Here is a 19,331-nt window from a genome sequence, read left to right as displayed (position 1 = left end):
CATCAAACATTAGAAGAGGTGACTATGAACTATTCTTAGTTGAATTGTAAACTGTAAGTTGACTAAAACTGTCAAAACTGAATTTCACAGTTCAACAATATCATGTTTACAGTTGAACTGTAAACTTCACAGTCAATATTATTCAGCACTGGAAGAGGTGACCATGAACTTCATAGTAACATGAGAGTTCACAGTTTTACTCATGGTCGAACTGTAAAGGTGACAGTAGAACTATGAACTATTATGGTTCAACTGTAAACTTAACAGTTTTACTGTAAAACGTCACAGTACATTTTTTCCTGTGCACCCTCTAGGCTAAATTGGGACTCTGCCCCCTGGTTGAGAACCACTGATCTAAATAATGACCATCTGCAGGTAGTTTATTCATCCATTCATTTACACTTACAGTGAATTGCAGGGCACCATAACTTACACATTCATACACTTGTTTACCCCTATGTGCAATTTTATACAGCTAATGCTCCTACTGGCAAATGTTGTAGGGTTGAAGAAACACAGACAACTGCAAGCCACACTTTTTTCAGACCATGACTAGAGATAAGGATCAAACCTAGGTCGTCAGGACCCATGCATGTGTCTATATGAGTTCCTCTGGGTACTACAGTTACCTTCTACCTACCTATCTAAGTATTTTAATCACCGATGATTTAACACCAAAACTTATAATAATAACAATAATTATTATTATTCATCCAGATTAGGAAAGCAGTGGTCACATGATTTTACACGCTCAGACCCATTTACTCTTACTTACATCTAGTGACATTTATACTGCCCATTAACCCTGCAGGTTTGTGAAAGGTCTCGTAGTGGGTAGCACTGCCAGCAAGAAGGTCCTCGGTTCGATCCCCAGGTGGGGCGGTCCGGGTCCTTTCAGTGTGGAATTTGCATGTTCTCCCCGTGTACGTGTGGGTTTCCTCTGGGTGCTCCGGTTTCCTCCCACAGTCCAAAGACATGCAAGTGAGGTGAATTGAACATACCAAATTGTCCATGACTGTTTAACATCAAAACTTGTGAACTGATGAATCTTGTGTAATGACTAACTACCGTTTCTGTCATGAATGTAACCAATGTGTGTAAAACATGACGTTAAAATCCTAATAAACAAATAAATAAGAAAACCAAAATATGGTCACCATACTTTAGTTATGAGTGTGTGATTGAGTGTGTTTGGCCTGTGATGGAACGATTCCTACCTCTCGCCCAGTTATTGAGCCCACCGCGACCCTGACCAGGATAAAAAAAAAAAAAAAAAAAAAAAAAAAAAAAAAAAAAAAAAAAAAACCAGACCTGGTAAAAGAGACAATGAATGAATGGATCTGTAAGGGAAATGTGCTGCAGAAAAGAGGTCGCAGTACCATGTGCAATAGTTGCGGTGTTTGTGACCACACTATTTTTTATTAGCGTTAGACATGACGTCACTCCAAAACATGTGGAGAGGAAGGCGGCCGCAGTGGATTGTGGGACAGGCGGGGATGTTTCCATCATGGCGGCATCGATTTCGGGTTACACTTTTAGTTCTGTGTGTTATCACAGCGCTAACAGCAACTCCGATCATGTAAGTAGTAAATGTATGCGGTGCTGAACATGGACTCTCGGGTTATTCAGTACGGCGTGTAGACTGTCATTAGTGCACTGTCATCTTCCTGCACACGCTAGCTCTCTGCTAACTCTGCTAAGAGCCGATGACAGGAGCGGTTAGCACAACTGCTAACAATTAGCAGTCCACTGTCAAACTCATAATTTGATTGTTAGAAATGTAGAATTATCTGTTAATGTGTTAATGTGTAAAGTAAAAACGACAGTGTTGGCTGTGTAGCTGGAAACCTGTTCGTCATGCAGATGTTAGCTAGTTGTGTATGCTCTCCACTTGCTAAGATAAAATAAAATGCTCAGTGTGTTTATTAAGACATTTCGAAAGAGACTTCAGTTTTATCTTCCTGTGTATGGTTATTTTTAGGTGTTTTATTTATCACGATATAGCAGCTGAATGGCAGCCTTATTAAAAGTTACAGATTGTTGCGATTGTGTAGCTTTATATACAAGGAAGTAACTTGAATTCTTAGTGAAGCAGACATTGAGAAATATGTCGCCTTAAACTTGGTTATTTTTTAATAGAAGAAATGGTTGTATGAAGGCAAAGCGTGGACCTAATATTTATTTTCTTCTAAAATGCCAAAATGAAAATGCCCCTAGATATTTTAACAATTTAGGTTTTATGTTTTGGTTATATTTACATTTGCATTATTTTTGCTTTTAAATAATTGTTATTTAATAGCGTTTCTGTAAATTCACATTTGAATAAGCTTTGTTATTTAACATGTTAATCGATAACATAACTGTCACGTTAAGAAGAGTAGGTGGGTTTTTGCTGTTCACAGTGTGTGTGCACATTAGTTAGTCTTTAAGGTGATATATTTTGGAGCCTGACTGTTATCTGACCGTGTCTTGTTACTTAGAAAATTTTTTGAACAGTTATAGTTTGCGCATTTTCCCTAATTTTTTCTCCCAATCTAGTCGTATCGGATTACCCGATTGCATTACGCTTCCTCCCTACTGATGTTGATCTCCATTCCTGGTTGAGGAGAGCAAGACTGACACACGCCCCCTCTGACACGTGTGCAATAACCAAATGCATATTTTCGCCTGCACAAGGCGAGATCATTTGCGGATCAGTTTTGTGTATGGAGAGACACACCCTGATCAACACGTTATTCCTCGACTCTGTGCAGGCACCATTAATCAAACTGCAGAGGTCGTAATTGCATCAGTTATGAGGTCCTGGCACCGGCTCCCACCCTGTATGAACAACAGCCAATCATTGTTCATGTAGCTGTCCAGCCTGCCTGATGGTAGAGCTGATTTTCTAACATCAATTCAATATCAGTTTAATATGTCAGCTCTGGTATGCTAGCGTGTTTTTACTGCTGCACAGTAGGAAAACAATTAATTGTTACTATGCATTGCTGTTTACATTTCCCATACTACTTTGCACTGTAATGTCATGTAATTCTCATTCACTCACACCTAGAGTTAGACTCTAACCACTATAAGTAAAGAAGGCAAATTACAAATGTGGATCCTGACTACAGTTCTTTACAGGACAGAAAGAGAATGTATCCATCATGGTGGATGGGTTTAAATTTGAGGAAGCATACACTATATACACGGATCTGGCATAACATTATGACCACATCTTTGTTTCTACACTCACTGTCCATTTTATCAGCTCCATTTACCATATAGAAGCACTTTGATGTTCTACAATTACTAACTGTAGTCCATCAGTTTCTCTACATACTTTTTTAGCCTGATTTCACCCTGTTCTTCAATGGTCAAACCCCCACAGGACCACCACAGAGCAGGTATTATTTAGGTGGTGGATGATTCTCAGCACTGCAGTGACAATGACATGGTGGTGGTGTGTTAGTGTGTATTGTGCTGGTATGAGTGGATCAGACACAGCAGTGCTGCTGGAGTTTTTAAAAACCGTGTCCACTCACTGTCCACTCTATTAGACACTCCTACCTAGTTGGTCCACCTTGTAGATGTAAAGTCAGAGACGATCGCTCATCTATTGCCGCTGTTTGAGTTGGTCATCTTATAGAATTTTAGAGCTATATAAACAAGCTTTATTGTTAGGCTATGATTCGGTATATTATTGCTTTATAATGACAAAGATGAGACAGCTTTAGGACAAATCAAATGCGTGTTTATTGTTAAATACAGAACAGAGCTAAGAATGCATGTCTCTTCTTTATTAAAAAAAGGTTTAAATTAAGCTTCTAGTCTAGGATAGATATACACTGTAAAACGAAAAAAAAGTGTTTAGGCTAAATATTTTAAATGCACATCTAATCAAAATATGGTAAAAAAAAAAAATAGAATAAAGTCTGTAAGACCTTAAACCTGCGTTATTATGCGCACTAGAAAAACCAACATGTTCACCTGATGTGGTTTGAGAGAGGATCTGAGTGGGGTAGTGATGTTCCCGACGGCACTAAAACTCTCTCTGATGGTGTGCTTGTTACACTAATACACGTGTACTGTACCTGCATGCGAATTTAGAGCGCAGAGGAAATCTAGCCTGGTTGTCGCGCCACTATTAACTATCTATTTAGTAGGTATAATTAACATAACAATATATACTACATTTTAAGTTATTATTCGTTTCAATACATTTTTATTCAACGAAAAAATACATTTAAATCATTCCAGCAAGCCAGCAAGAGAATATTTGGAGGCTGCAATGCCATATTAACCGTCATTAAGTGTTTTAGTACGCCAAGGCTGTTTAAATATAGTCTAAATTACAAGTATTTTATTGAGTGTGAACTCAATTTGATCATTAATAAACTTGCCTATAATTAATGTTGCCATTGTTTCCATTTTAAAACACAAAGCCTGACACTCTACAGCAACGGATGCGAACAGTTTGTGGGAAAATGACGCTCTTAGCTCATTTTCATTATGAATTCATTTAACATTTATTACGCCCGAATGCCGAAAGATGGATTCTGCAAAAAAAAAGAAAGAAAGAAAAAACGTGAACATCGCGGTTTTGCAGTTGCTTGGCATGCCCTGCGGTTGGCTGATCTATACCGCGGTATTTCAAAATTGCAGTTAGCGTGACAGCCCTAGTCCTGACCATTGAAAAACAGGGTGAAATCAGGCTAAAAAGTATGTAGAGAAGCTGATGAACTACAGTCAGTAATTGTATAACTACAAAGTGCTTCTATATGGTAAGTGGAGCTGATAAAGTAGACAGTGAGTGTAGATACAAGGAGGTGGTCATAATGTTATGCTTAGTCAGTGTATATACCAAATTTTTGAACTGTTCTTTTTATGTAACTAAATGATTGTAAAAGAATTGTGTTCTAATGTTTATATTCTTTTTTTAACTTTATTGTGTTTTCTATATGTTAGGTCGACAGAAATGTATATACAGTAGCTTGGTTCTAAAATGTCATTTAACTTTGTAACATGCCCTTTTACCTCTCGTTAGTGATTATGATTGACTACAGCTGGTCGCTTTACTGTGTCTAAATAAACAGGCTTGTTTTCTGTTACTCATTGAGCAGTGAGTTTAAAATGTGTTTGCCAAGTTTGCCAAAAGAGACATATAAAAAGAATTAGTCTGTATAAATAAGTGAATGTTATTGCAGCCACTGTTGGATAAAATGTTTTTAATTACTGAGTTAACCCACAAAGGTATTTTTATATGTAAAATTTTAATATAGTTCTATAATTTGTATAAAGTGGGTTTTTACAAATCTTGTTCGATTGCTTTGTGTGTTTTGTTCTTACAGGAGGGATTCTTATTGGGAGAAGTGAGACAAGAGGAGACACTGAGCATTAGTGACTCCCAGATTAGTAGCTCAGAATTTCTCCATATAGTGGGTAAGTCAGTAAGTGCATTTCACATGCACACTATAGGATCATGAATCACATTATGACAGTAATCGCATAATCAAACATGCACAACTGCAGCAATCAGAGACTATAGTTAATGATTAGACGTCATTGTTCTATTAATACTGTGGGTTGAAATGTTATTTCAATTCATTTCCAGCTTGCTTACACATCATTTGAACAGAGAGAGGAGCTAGTAAGAGTTAAGACTGTTGATTTGGCATTCACCTGAACATCTTAAGAGTGACGCGCCAACTAAATGCTCACATACATTAGAAGAAAGCGCTGCCGTTCTAATCCGAACAGAGAAAACTTTTATGTATTTATATCATATAATGAATAATGGAATGGCCGCTCAGATGGCGCAGTGGTAAAACATTCTAGCACACCAGAGCAGACATGTACACAAAGCTGATCCACATTTGAACTCGCCTCGTGCAGGTGAAAAGATGCGATCGACTACTGCACACGTGTCTTGCTCTCCTCAATCAGAAGTGGAGATCAGCATCAGTAAAGAGGAAGCATAATGCAGTAGGGTAATTGGATATGACTAGATTGGAAGGGGAAAAAAAAATAAAAAATGATGGAACTATTAAGATTGAAATCACAAACGCAACCTGTTTAAAGGCAGTATGGAGTCAGAATGCAATTTAAACCACATAAAAAATAATGTGAATATTTTGCATCACACAAGTGTTGTCAGGAAAAGTGATATAGTGACTGTATTTAAATTTGTTTAGCATGTTTAATTAGCGCTTGCAATAAACTGTTTGCTACAGACGCTGTATAAAATTTACATTTTTAAAGCTGAACTAATAACGGTTGATTAATGGTTAAAATAAACTGGTAAAATAAGTGGGTTTATCAAGATGTCAGTTTTTTTTGTATTTGAGGATATGAAATCTGTGATTGGATTATTAGTGTGCATGTAAACACTGTTGTCTTATGAAACCAGTTAGATATCCCAATGGTCATCCTTAACACCTCATTAAATGTCTCATTAAACCCTGATGGAGAACAACAAGAGTCGATTGTTCCATTTTGGTTAATTTTGTGCCATGTTGGCTTTGTCATGTGAATTAAGCCTTAATTATTTGCAATGAACTTCGCTGTTTAGGCTCCCAAAGACAGATAATTGAACAGAAATGAACCTAGATTTATGAGATTGGTAATTTGGGATTTTTTTGCTCACTTTACAGAGGTCCATAATCATGAACCGTGTGCACAGCTATTTAGGTAAGAACTGTTCCTTTGTTCTTGTCAAACTATTTACTATTCAGCTGCAGTTTATTTATTATATACTATTATATACAGTGGAGGAACAAAAGTCTGACGACCACTAGTGAACATGCTTCTTGTTTGCATTTTCTTGAATTTAACAGAATCACATAATCAGCCTACCACCTCCAATATTTTGGGTTCGAATCCCAAGCAATGCTATGGATGTAGCCGGGCGTCCAAACACACACAATTGACTTGTGTCTGAGCTTCATTGCAGCTGTACAGTTAAGACTCCAGCTGTCTGGTTGAGCAATAGTGTAATTACATAGTTCATAGCTCTACAGCTCTCTGTGACTCACACTGGCAGAAAAATAGATGCGTCTGGCGACTGCACCCTTGCCAGACGCTGGCGTGGTACAGGCTGAAAGCGTATTGCAGGAGGGGATTAGAAGAAATGTGGGAGAAAATAATGGTTTACTGATTATTATTTGTAATAAACATTGTATTCAATTTGAGGAAGCATTTTCAGTAGTGTTCTCAGACTTTTGGCCCCTGCTGCAAGTTTAGTCAGTCATTCCTGTTTGATGCTTAGCATTCTGAGCGTTTCCTCAAACAAAAAAAGTTTTACCATTAAGTGTCTGAAGCTTGTACCTACTATAATGTTTATGAATTGTATTATTTTTAATAGACACTAACATAATGTTTGCTTGCATGTACTTGGTGTAGCTTGTCTAGTTCAATTAAAATGTCTTTTCACTGCCCCTCAATCCAATGCACACCTAGGGTTGGGCGGTATGACAGTATTACGGTATACCGCGGTATTTAAAAATGTTGACGGTATTTAAAAATGGTGACGTGTTTTAAAAATGTGAAGCGCCAAATTTCTGCTTCAGGTTTACCTTGAAAACTGAGACTTTAAGACATTCGCGCATCCACAGTAAGGGAGGGGTGGGAGGGGTAGGCGGTTGGAGCTCACTGATTGGTTGTAGTGATGGGAATTATGGCTCCTTGAAGGGAGCCGGATCTTTTGGCTCGGTTCCTTTTAAAGAGCCGTTCAAAAAAATGACTCTTCGTTCCTCGGGAAGCGCTACTGGGTAAACTATAAGACAGCCCCGATATTAATATCAATAATCATGAACATTTTGCTACCTTGCCTTAAATGTAGGCCTAATTCAAAGAACACTTAAATGAGAAAAAAAGATTTATTTTAAAAGAAGAGAAAAAACTACAGAGAAGAGACATACTGTGGTTGCATCGCATTAAGTTTCAGAACAATCCTCTTTTGTGCAGAGATGTGCCTTTGTTTATTTCTGCTTTAAAACATACGCACCATGAAATAATCAGATTTAACATAATTAAACAAGTTTATTTCTTAGTTATTTGTGCTCGTTTTCTGTATGTTCTCTCTGTAGCTCGGTTACGGCTCTCTCTCTTTCTGTGTGCGCGCGCGCGCGTCTCGCTCGCTCTCCGCGATATTAAAAGTGTTTTCGGATTTAAATTTCGACAATAAACAGCTCTTATTATGACTGACTGATTCCTTCTACTGATGCCAAGCTGAATGGGTGGATTACAGCCGATAAGAACTGCGCAGAAAAATATATAAAGAGACGCATTTACACTTATGCGTGAAATATTTATTATAGATCAGATAGGATAAGCAATGTTTGACGTTCTGATTGTTTAATTTTTTTTCCATAAAACATTTGAATACTGTGATTACACTGTAAAGTTTTTATTCTCAAAGTTGATGTGTTAGAAGCTGGAAAACTGGACGAGCGTAAGGATTTGAGCGAGTTTGACAAGGGCCAAATTGTGATGGCTAGACAACTGGGTCGGAGCATCTCCAAAACTGCAGCTCTTGTGGGGTGTTCCCGTTCTTCAGTGGTCAGTATCTATCAAAAGTGGTCCAAGGAAGAAACAGTGGTAAACCGGCGACAGGGTCATGGCCGGCCAAGGCTCATTGATGCACGTGGGGAGCGAAGGCTGGCCCGTGTGGTTCTATCCAACAGACGAGCTACTGCAGCTCAAATTGCTGAAGAAGTTAATGCTGGTTCTGATAGAAAGGTGTCAGGATACTCAGTGAATCACAGTTTGTTGTGTATGGGGCTGCATAGCCGCAGACCAGTCAGGGTGCCCATGCTGATTGAAAGCCCCAATAATGTGAGCAACGGAACTGGACCACGGAGCAATGGAGGAAGGTGGCCTGGTCTGATGAATCACGTTTTCTTTTACATCACGTGGATGACCGGGTTCATGTGCGTCGCTTACCTGGGGAACACATGGCACCAAGATGCACTATGGGAAGAAGGCAAGCCGGCGGAGGCAGTGTGATGCTTTGGGCAATGTTCTGCTGGGAAACCTTGGGTCCTGCCATCCATGTGGATGTTACTTTGACACGTACCACCTACATTGTTGCAGACCCTGTACACCCTTTCATGGAAACGGTATTCCCTGATGGCTGTGGCCTCTTTCAGCAGGATAATGCAACCTGCCACAAAGCAAAAATGGCTCAGGAATGGTTTGAGGAGCACAGCGAGTTTGAGGTGTTGACTTGGCCTCCAAATTCCCCAGATCTCAATCAAGCATCTGTGGGATGTGCTGGACAAACAAGTCCGATCCATGGAGGCCCCACCTCACAACTTACAGGAGTTAGAGTATCTATTGCTAACATCTTGGTGCCAGATACCACAGCACACCTTCAGGGTTCTAGTGGAGTCCATGCCTCGACGGGTCAGGGCTGTTTTGGCAGCAAACGGGGGACCAACACAATATTAAGAAGGTGGTCATAATGTTATGCCTGACTGGTGTATATAAACGCTGTATAAAAAACATAAAAATCCAGTTATGTCATGTTATGTTCAAACTCTGATCAAATATTATTAGTACAGACATTTCCAGGTTTGTTGGAAATAAATCATCAGGAACTACTACTTTGTATTTTATGATTTGTTATCAACTGCTTTAACCTTGTTGCGGTGGGTCCGGTTTCACCGGAAAACACTGGGCAGGACCCCAATCCACCTCACGAACCACTTAGTGCTTTAGTTAAAAATCTAGCCTGTCTGGCAAATCCTTATTAACCTAATATTGGCTATATAGTGCACCACGTAGGGTACAGAAGCCATTATGCTGTACCCTATAAGATAAGACTGTATTGATCCCCTTAGGGAAATTAACTAATAGATTAGTTAATGTATGTAGATTATGTCTACAGAAATAGAGTACTTCTATTTGGTCGCCTCACAGCAAGAAGGTCCTGGGTTTGATCCCCAGGTGGGGAGGTCCGGGTCCTTTCTGTGTGGGGTTTGCATGTTCTCCCCATGTCTGCGTGGGTTTACTCCGGGTTTTTTCCCACAGTCCAAATACATGCAAGTGAGGTAAATTGGAGATACTAAATCCTGTCCCATGACTGTGTTCGATATAACCTTGTGTGAACTGATGAACCTTGTGTAATGAGTAACTACCGTTCCTGTCATGAATGTAACCAAAGTGTAAAACATGACGTTAAAATTCTAATAAACAAACAAACTTTTATTTGGCTCAGTTTTTTCAGATAGAGCTTGGGATTGGATGGCTGTAAATAACTGACAGGGGGTGGTTTAAGGGTGGCTTGCAACTAAACTGACTTATTTACTTTTTTGTAAATTAAATTGACATTCCATGAATACAAGTGACATTCTTAAAAGTAGGCTGAATGTAATGTTTTATCAGTGATTATTTAATGTCAACACTGGAAATAGAAAATACTTCCCAAATCTACTCATTAGTTTAATATCTTCTGTAGTTAAATAAGGGAAACCAGCAAAGGCTTTAACTCACTAGGGATGCTAAAAACAAATCAAATACCCTCACTTATGATCAGCAGGCACTCATTTAATTTTCTCTTTCTCCATCAAATCATCAAATTCTTGACATTTTCAGCACACAAGTGAGTTTAACCCCATTGCTGCATAGTACAATGCATGTGATTTTTTTCAACTGTCTGGATCCAAAATATTCCAGAGTACATTGTTGGTATGTGTCGTTGCAGTTTGGTGCGAACCAATATCCTTTTGTATGTTTCAGCTTTTATGACTACGCAGGTAAAGTCAATGAAGAAAATCTCAACCGAATCCTCAAAGACAGAAGAAAAGTAAGCTGTGCTGCTACCAGTGTTAAGAATTTTAATGTATTGTGTATTAAAAAAAAAAAAAAAAAAAGACAAAGAAAGAAATTTTCTGGTCGCAGCTCTATAATTCAGATCAACAGTCACTGAGAAATAAATGCGCATTACTAATGTTTTGTGTTAGTTGCTAGTAAAATGTACACAATATGGTTTTAAGCATATAAAAACGGTCATGACTGTGTAGACACCAGTCAGGCCGATAGCACAACTGAGATTGGAACCCAGATCCCTGCAGTAGTGGGCTGTAAGGAATTAGCTGGTCCACAGCTAACAGAAAAGAAAGAAATGTTCTGGTCGCAGCTCTATAATTCAGATCAACAGTCACTGAGAAATAAAAGTGCATAACAGGCAGTTAAACTAATGTTTTTCAGGTTCAGGTGTTTTAGTCACATTCAATGCTAATAAATGAAGTAAATGCCCTAATCTGTAGGAAAAGCTCTTGTTTGTGCATGACATTTTGCCCCTGTGGCAAGGTCTATAGAGTCTATTGTGAGTATAAAGACACATTGTGAATAAGGTCTTCTTATCATCCAACATTGATTAAATGGGCACACATTCCCACACACACATCTTAACATCTTATGTAAAGCCTCCCCACAAGTGTATTTCATTTAATTTTCCTGACCAGGGTGACAGCAGGTCTTGTTTCACTGGGAAACACTGGTCACAAAGTAGGAACATCCTGAAAAGAGTGCCAATCCATTTCAGGGCTTTAGTCATTCTCCAGACATAACGAGTCATGACTGTGTAGACACCAGTCAGACCGATAGCACCACTAAGATTCGAACCCATATCCCTGCAGAAGTGGGCTGTAATGAATTAGCTGGTCCACCTGGACATCCCTTACCAGAAGAGTAAAGGCTGTGATTACTGCAGACGAAGGGAGTCGGGGGATTTATATTAATGCCCATGGTTTTGGAATAGAATGTCTATTAAATGGTGCGGTGTTCATATTCTTTTGACCATATCTTTTGACCATATCTTTTGACCATCAGTTTAGTGTTTTTATAAGAGGCTTTTTTCAATAATGTGTAATTGCCTTTTATTCTTACCTCATTAACCTAAACAGTCTGTTTCTTTGCCCTGCAGAACGTTATTGGTTGGTACCGGTTCCGCAGAAACACACAGCAGCAGATGTCGTTCAGGGAGCAGGTGATCCATAAGCAGCTGACAAACATACTGGGAATCCCAGATCTCGTCTTCCTTCTCTTCAGCTTCATCTCAACAGCTAACAGTTCAACACATGCACTGGAATATGTTCTATTCAGACCTAACAAAAGGTAATTACACACACACACAGTCAGAGTTCCACAGTTTGACCTTAATACCTACATAACAACCACAGTATTTCTGAAATAGATCAAATTATTAATTTATGTTGATTGTGGTTAATACAGCACTTAATTAAACATCTTCATTTAATAAAGGTTTTCTCTGTGTTCAGAGAAAACAAGTCAGGGTGCGTTATGTTACCTAAGTTTGGTGTTTGACTTGAAAAAATAGGCTGTACAGGTAAAACTTAACATGGTCCAGTAAAATCATTAATGGTATTGCTAATTGAGGCCATAAAAATTACAGAGTTCGGCGCTCGGGTGGCGCAGTGGTAAAACACGCTAGCACACCAGAGCTGACATCTCGAATTCATCGGTTAGAATTTCAGCTCGGTCATCCAGCAGGCTGGGCGTCTACACGAACAACGATTGGCTGTTGCTCATAGGGGGGTGCCGGAATAGGATTCCTCATAACATAATAAGATTGGGAGGAAAATTGGGGGGAAAAAGCAAAAAATAAAATGACTAGAGTTTGTAATAAGGAAAATTGTGGTTACAGAATGATGTACTAATTCAGCAGTTGGTGAACAGATGACTCAGCCTCAGGTTCACACATACGAAGTTGATAATTTGTCCTTTAATTTCGACTCCTACTGTGCAGAACATTATGTGTAATAAAGATGTGTGTGTGTCAGGTGGGGGGGCTGAACAGTGTTTCCAGTGGAACCAGACGTGCCATGACTTGAACCAGAATAAAGAGTTGATGAAAATAAAAAAAATACACATTAATATGTTTCTGTGTTTTTACCACCATGGAATTTTTATTTGTTTTTTGAGTAATGAAGTCGAACTGAAGCATTTTTAGTTAAGAACATCTATATTTATAAATAAAAAGCTTTAAAGCTGTATATTAAACTGTGTGTCTGACCTGTTTCAGCAGGTATAATCAGAGGATATCTCTGAGCATCCCAAATCTGGGTAACACCAGTCAGCAGGAGTATAAAGTCTCTTCTGTACCCAACACCTCCAAAAATTACGCCAGTGTTATTAAAGAACATGGGTAAGTGACTCATTCAGATTCAAATTCAGTTCTATTAACCCTGATAATATTCCAGTGTGTTGTTTATTTTTCAAAAACTATCTGCAAGGAAAAGCCAAAGAAAACTGGTCTCTTGACTGCCAACCAGTCATTCTGGGAAATCTGTATTTCTGTATTAAAGTTTATCATTAAATACAGAAACAGTGATGTCATTGGTCCATTTTGTACTACCAATTTTCACAATAGAGCTCTGCCTAAACAAAGCTATGAATTACAACAACAGGAAAACATAAACTGTTCCTTAATACTGCATCAATGTTGAGTTGGCCTGTTTTTTGCGGCTGTGAGGGTCTTTTGTTTCTGTGAGGACTTTCTACAAGATTTTGCATTGTGTTTCAACACGTATGTGATTACTCAGTCAAAGAGCATGTGTGAGGTTGGGCCAGATGTTGGATTAGGAGGCTTGGTGGACAAACTTTACAGTGTACAAACTTAACAGTGTAATCACAGTATTCAAATATTTTATTACAAAAAATAAAACAATCAGAACATCAAACATTGTTTATCCTATCTGATCTATAATAAATAAAGTGTAAATGCGTCTCTGGGAGCCGTTATATATTTATACAACAGTTAGTTCCGACCTTACAATCTGATTGGTTGAGAAGCGTTCTAACCGTGCTGATATTCGTGATAACAGCACGGCCTTTTCACACCACAACTGTATTACTCCGCTGACACGTTGCCAGTAACGACAAGCTTCATGCACACAAACACGCACGCAGGCGACACAGACTTTTTTCCCGATCTCGTTTTAAATCCGTTATCTGATATACAATCTAGTGCACTGTGTAGGGAACTACTTTTTGTCGGAAGGTATTGTCAATATTAAAGCATATTTAATATGAAATTCAGGGCTTCTTTGATTTATCTTCTTTCTTTATTTTGTAAAAACTGTTGAGCCTTCGGCTCGTGCCTGCGACCAAATCACAGCCGTGATGTTATTCGCGATAACACACTCCCTCTCGTGTTCTATTGCTTAAATATATTTTTATTTCTGCACAGTTCTTATCGGAAACAAACAAGCAGAAACAAACACAGGCACATCTTTGCACAAGAGAGGATTTTTCTGAAACTTAATGCAATACAACCACAGTATGTCTCTTCCCTGTAGTTTTTTTCCTTTTGAAATAAATCTTTTTTTCTCATTTAAGTGTTGTTTGAATTATGCCTACATTTAAGGCAAGGTAGCAAAATGTGCATGATTGTTCATCATTGATATTAATATCGGGGCTGTCTTATAGTTTACCCAGTAGTGCCTCCCGAAGAACGAAGAGCCATTTTTTGACTCTTTAAAAGGAGCGGAGCCAAAAGATCCGACTCCCTTCAAGGAGCCATAATTCCCATCACTACAACCAATCAGTGAGCTCCAAACGGCTACAACTCCCACCCCTCCCTTACTGTGGATGCGCGAATGTCTTAAAGTCTCAGTTTTTAAGGCGCTTCATATTTTTAAAATACCGTCAACATTTTTAAATACCGCGGTATACCGCAATACCGTTATACCGCCCAACCCTACCAATTGGTATCCGCTGCAGACACTGCCAATTATGCTCGCTAGATGGTGCCCAACCGAGGAGTTCAGAAACTCCGTGCTGGTGTGCAAGCGGGATATCCCACTGCGCCACCTGGGCGCCGATGTCTCCAATTCTACATGTTATTGTTGCCAAACACCCATCATGATAAAGCACCTTCTAATAGAATCCCTAAATACGTTAAGGAAAGGCAACAAACGCTCATACCTGGATCCATAAAAGAAATCTTTACACAAACAATACAAAAACAGCACCAACGTATCTTGCAGCCATGAGACCTATAAATAGACTGAAACCTAATACCTATCATGCCATACATTGCACAAATACAGGATGAAAATCAGAATAACTTTATTTCGCCAGGTATGTTACACATACGAGGAATTTGCTTTGGTGATACACACAATAATACACACAATGGTGTTAAGGCCAAACAAAATAAATAAAATAGTACAATGTGTGTGTTTGATTTGCAATTTGCTTTGATAGGGCTGAGTTCTTCGACAAAGATGGTGTGATGAAAGATATTCGAGCTATTTTTCAGGTGTACAGTGCCCTGCAGGAGAAAGTACAGGTAAGTCACATGATCAACTACAGTGATTTTTAAGCACAGTCCCAGTGCTGATTCTCCTCGCAGATACACATACAGGACATTTTTCCACATTTCGGCTTTTCAGGATTTTATTTGACTATTTGCTACTTTGAGTTTCTTTGGCATCTTTAGAGTAGCTGTTAGAAAGCACACAGGAACGATGAGGCATTCTAGTTGCAGCCAGCTCAGCACAACAGGACAGTAATTGTGATTGATACAGATTTGTGCTGTAACACTCTTATGTTTGTTTCCAGGCTGTTTGTGCCGAGGTGGATCAGAGCGAACGAGTAAAGGAAAAAATTCAAGAGGAAGTCAACAAGCTGAAAGAGGAGATTGCTCTCAGGAAACGCAGCACAGCTGCTGAGGAGAAAAGTATGTGTGTTATAGCTGTCATTTCATGTTTTGTCTCATTTACAAAAACACTATATTCTTATGGTGGTTTATTAATTTGTCATCGAATTTGTCAACAAAATTAAGTGTATTGTGACACAGCCATAGGTGCTTGTGAACTTACAGATTTACTGTAGGCCATATGCCCATCAAGTATGTGCCATGAAGATAGCTTATGGCAGTAAGGTCTGTTTGAAAACCTAGTGACCTGCCTTGCTGCCTACCTGGGCAGCTGCCCAAGTAGAGAGGATTCTAATAAGACATCAAACGTATATGGCAGGTTATTCAGACACACTACTTAGACAGTGATTACGTCACCACAGTTTTAGCTTACTAAGCTAAAACAGTTAGCCTCAGGCCATTCAAACCAATGGGCTGAGGCGACACAACCCGCTAGCATGCCAGATAACATCTCCTTCCGTTTACTGACAGTTAAACTGTCAAAAAGCAATGATAATTTATTTATATTTAAAAAGGACTCGCATGCCCCCCATTTCCTTACAAAATCAATGGGCACAATGCATCCACACACCCCAGACAGGACCCCTGTACATCGTAGGGCCTCCCCGACCTTAGACATATCCAATTATGTCTGTGTGTAGACGCACAACTGGCCTGTAGTGCTGCTGGGGATTTAAACCCTACATCCCAGTGGTAGTAGGTGAGTGTAATTTACCACTGTGCCACCCAAGTGCTACTGTTTTTGTAAATGTTGGATTAAAAATATATAATGAGGGTCTGTATATTTGGCTGTTTTTATTTATTATTTCTATCTGCTAAGGCGGCATGGTGGCTCAGTGGGTAGCACTGTCGCCTCACAGCAAGAAGGCCCTGGGTTCGATTCCCAGGTGGAGCAGTTTAGGTCCTTTCTGTGTGATGTTTGCATGTTCTCCCCATGTCTGTGTGGGTTTCCTCTGGGAGCTCTGTTTTCCTCCCACAGTCCAAAGACATGCAAGTGAGGTGAATTGGAGATACAAAATTGTCCATGACTGCGTTTGATATTTAAGACTTGAACTGATGAATCTTGTGTAACCATGTAACCAAAGTGTGTAAAACATGACGTTAAAATCCTAATAAATAAATTATTTGCTTTTGTAGGACACCTGGAGTCACAGAATGCTGACACCCACTCACCTCAGGACAACTTGGTTCCATCCCCTCTATCACTGACATGTGTGGCTCTCCAGAGTCCTCCACTGGAGGCTGGTCTGGACTGGCATGCAAACTCCTCAACTGCATCCCTCTACGCTAACAATCTGGCACCGGAGCCACCTAGTGCCATCCTTCTACCCCGTCCTCAGGCTGTGGGCTCACCTGGACACCCCTCCCCCAGCCCAGGCTTGGGCAATGGAGATGGCTCCAGCTCTGACTCGCTGAACCGGCACACCATCGGCCAGGAGGACCAGGAAGATGAAGACGAGAATGATGAAGATGATTCTAGTAGTGAATATGAAAACTTTGTTAGCGAGCAGTTTCAATCCCCCCCTTTGACTGAACCTGTTTCTTTAGGACGACCGGCCACACTCTGGCCGGACGGAGATGCACAGAGTTCCACCGGCTCATCCTGATCCTGTACGCAGTGGGACTAATGGACACGGCTAGGCTTAATGAGAAAAGAGAAAGGAGGTAATAGAAAGAATGGTGGATCATGCTGGGGACTGCAGCAGGGGAGGTCCGTCATTATAGCACGCTCCCTCCTTCTTTTTCTCACTTTTCTTTCTTGTCGAGAGAAGAGGCGCTATCCTGCTTATCAATTAAATACTGGTTCTGCTACCAACCTACAGTAGATCATACAGTTATTACAGCATTTACCTCTTGCACTATTTTGGCCTTCATTTGTTCTGTATCCAATTAGAAAATGCAATGGGAACAATGTCTCTAGCGGCCTTCAAACACATCTACATGTCTGATTTTGTTTGTTTCTTTTTTTAGGTGTTTAAGCCTTTATCTCAAGCTAGGCCTGTGCAAATATAGATTTTTCCCAGCACAATATTTCCCAAAGAACAAAAATTACTAATAATGAATTAATATAGATAATGATCATAATAATAGGGTCATAATAGAGATTTGGAAACAATATAAATATTTTTTATAAAGCATTAAATGGTTTTTATATTTATTCAATGATAGCATACATCAGTGTTTGAGAAGGTCTAAAAATCATTTATAGGCCTTTCATTTTGGAGATCATACTCAATGCTAGCAAAAAAAATTTAAATGAACATGTATTATACTATTAAAAAGGGGATAAAGTGAAATTTACTGAAGCATAGTGGTGCAGTAGGTAGTGTCCTTGCCTCACAGTGAACGGGGACCTTGATTCGATCTTACCCAGTCTTTCCAGAGTAAGCTCCAGTACCGTTGCAACACTGAGCTGAAACACACATACCCAAATGGAGAAAAGGAATAATAAAGTCCCAGACCAAAAGAAAACCATAGAAATACAATGTCCTGCCAAATCTGGAACCTGTCATATGTGGACTGTAGTCGATTTGTGATGCCATCTCTTCACAAATTTTCTACATTTGTTGTGCTGCTGTATACTAGTAGTACGCATCGCAGCTCTGACTAAATGTTGGTCCTGGTTCTTGAAATCACTAGGATGCTGGCTAGGTTTTTTATCAAGTCTAAGAAACTTGCAGTATGTAAAATTATCTGATTTTTCTTGTTTTATAAGAAGTTGCCCTAAAAGCATAAAATAACAATTTAATATAAAAAGCATTGCAGATTAATGCAGTAAACATTTTAATCCTAGACACTACTCAAAAATTGTAGAATGTGTATTGACTTGCCCTTTCAAGTTCAAGTTAGTTGCTTGCAATAACATATTTTGACCAGAGAGGTCTCCAAATTCACAGTTTCACACTGCAGCTTTAACAAAAGAGCTGTTTCATCTTTGGAAATTGATTATTAAAATGCTATATTGCACAAGCCTATCTTCAAACCACAAAAGCTGAACTTTCTTTCTCCGGCAACCAGTGTTTCCTTTTTCATCCTGCAATGGTCTTTATAACACCCACCAAAAACTGATATTCTGGCCATTTCTGTAAGAGGTGCTTATATTACTTTTGCAAATTATTAATGGCACTTGATGACATGATTTAAACAGAACAAATCTCTTTGAAGAAAGAGCAGGTGATTTTTATGTTTGCTGCACTTTTGATTGTACTTTATAAGAACCTTATCATATGGTTGGAGTAAAAGTCTCTTCCATGCCACTAATCTCAGTTTGTTGTGTTGAACTGGAGAGGTAAACTACAAGCTTTTACAATCTCAGGATTTTTTTTAAGAATCAGCTTAATTGATTGAAAGCTTTGGAGCTTATCCTCATGGCATTGATGCATTTTAAAGGAGGTGGATTTGTAAAAGCAATACAGCTGTTTATTTATCCAGCTGAACTTTGTTGACCTTTTTTTTAAAGGAAGTGAAGATTACAGGTGAAACTAAATGGTTGGTCATCGCCTCTCTGAACTTTTAATTGCAGACTTAGTTTTACCCTGCCATATCTGACAAAATTCAAGAGAAATCAGTTGTATAATTGTATCCATAACATAAAAAAACATAGATGAGTATGTTTCATTCCCAACATTTATTTATTTCATTTTTAGAAATGAACTGAACAAGG

The 19,331-nt window shown here is 39.0% G+C and overlaps 1 protein-coding gene across 2 annotated transcripts; it reads left to right on the top strand.

Annotated features, from left to right (window-relative positions):
* The first annotated feature begins 560 nt into the window (after positions 1-560).
* abraxas2 (abraxas 2, BRISC complex subunit) lies at positions 561-18,924 on the top strand. 2 transcript variants are annotated; one of them, XM_063007362.1, is made up of 9 exons: positions 561-1,579; positions 5,331-5,421; positions 6,633-6,669; positions 10,720-10,786; positions 11,909-12,099; positions 13,031-13,150; positions 15,214-15,298; positions 15,571-15,688; positions 16,805-18,924. In XM_063007362.1, the coding sequence occupies exons 1-9, from the start codon at positions 1,331-1,333 to the stop codon at positions 17,272-17,274; spliced, it is 1,428 nt and encodes a 475-aa protein (XP_062863432.1). In that variant the 5' UTR covers positions 561-1,330; the 3' UTR covers positions 17,275-18,924. The 2 variants fall into 2 exon arrangements, with proteins under 2 accessions (XP_062863432.1, XP_062863431.1); XM_063007361.1 differs by having other exon boundaries at positions 13,028-13,150.
* Positions 18,925-19,331: the final 407 nt, after the last annotated feature.

Source organism: Trichomycterus rosablanca, chromosome 13 (genome assembly GCF_030014385.1).
Source record: "Trichomycterus rosablanca isolate fTriRos1 chromosome 13, fTriRos1.hap1, whole genome shotgun sequence".
In the NCBI taxonomy this organism is placed as follows: domain Eukaryota; kingdom Metazoa; phylum Chordata; class Actinopteri; order Siluriformes; family Trichomycteridae; genus Trichomycterus; species Trichomycterus rosablanca.
This window is presented reverse-complemented; position numbering and strand designations above follow the sequence as displayed.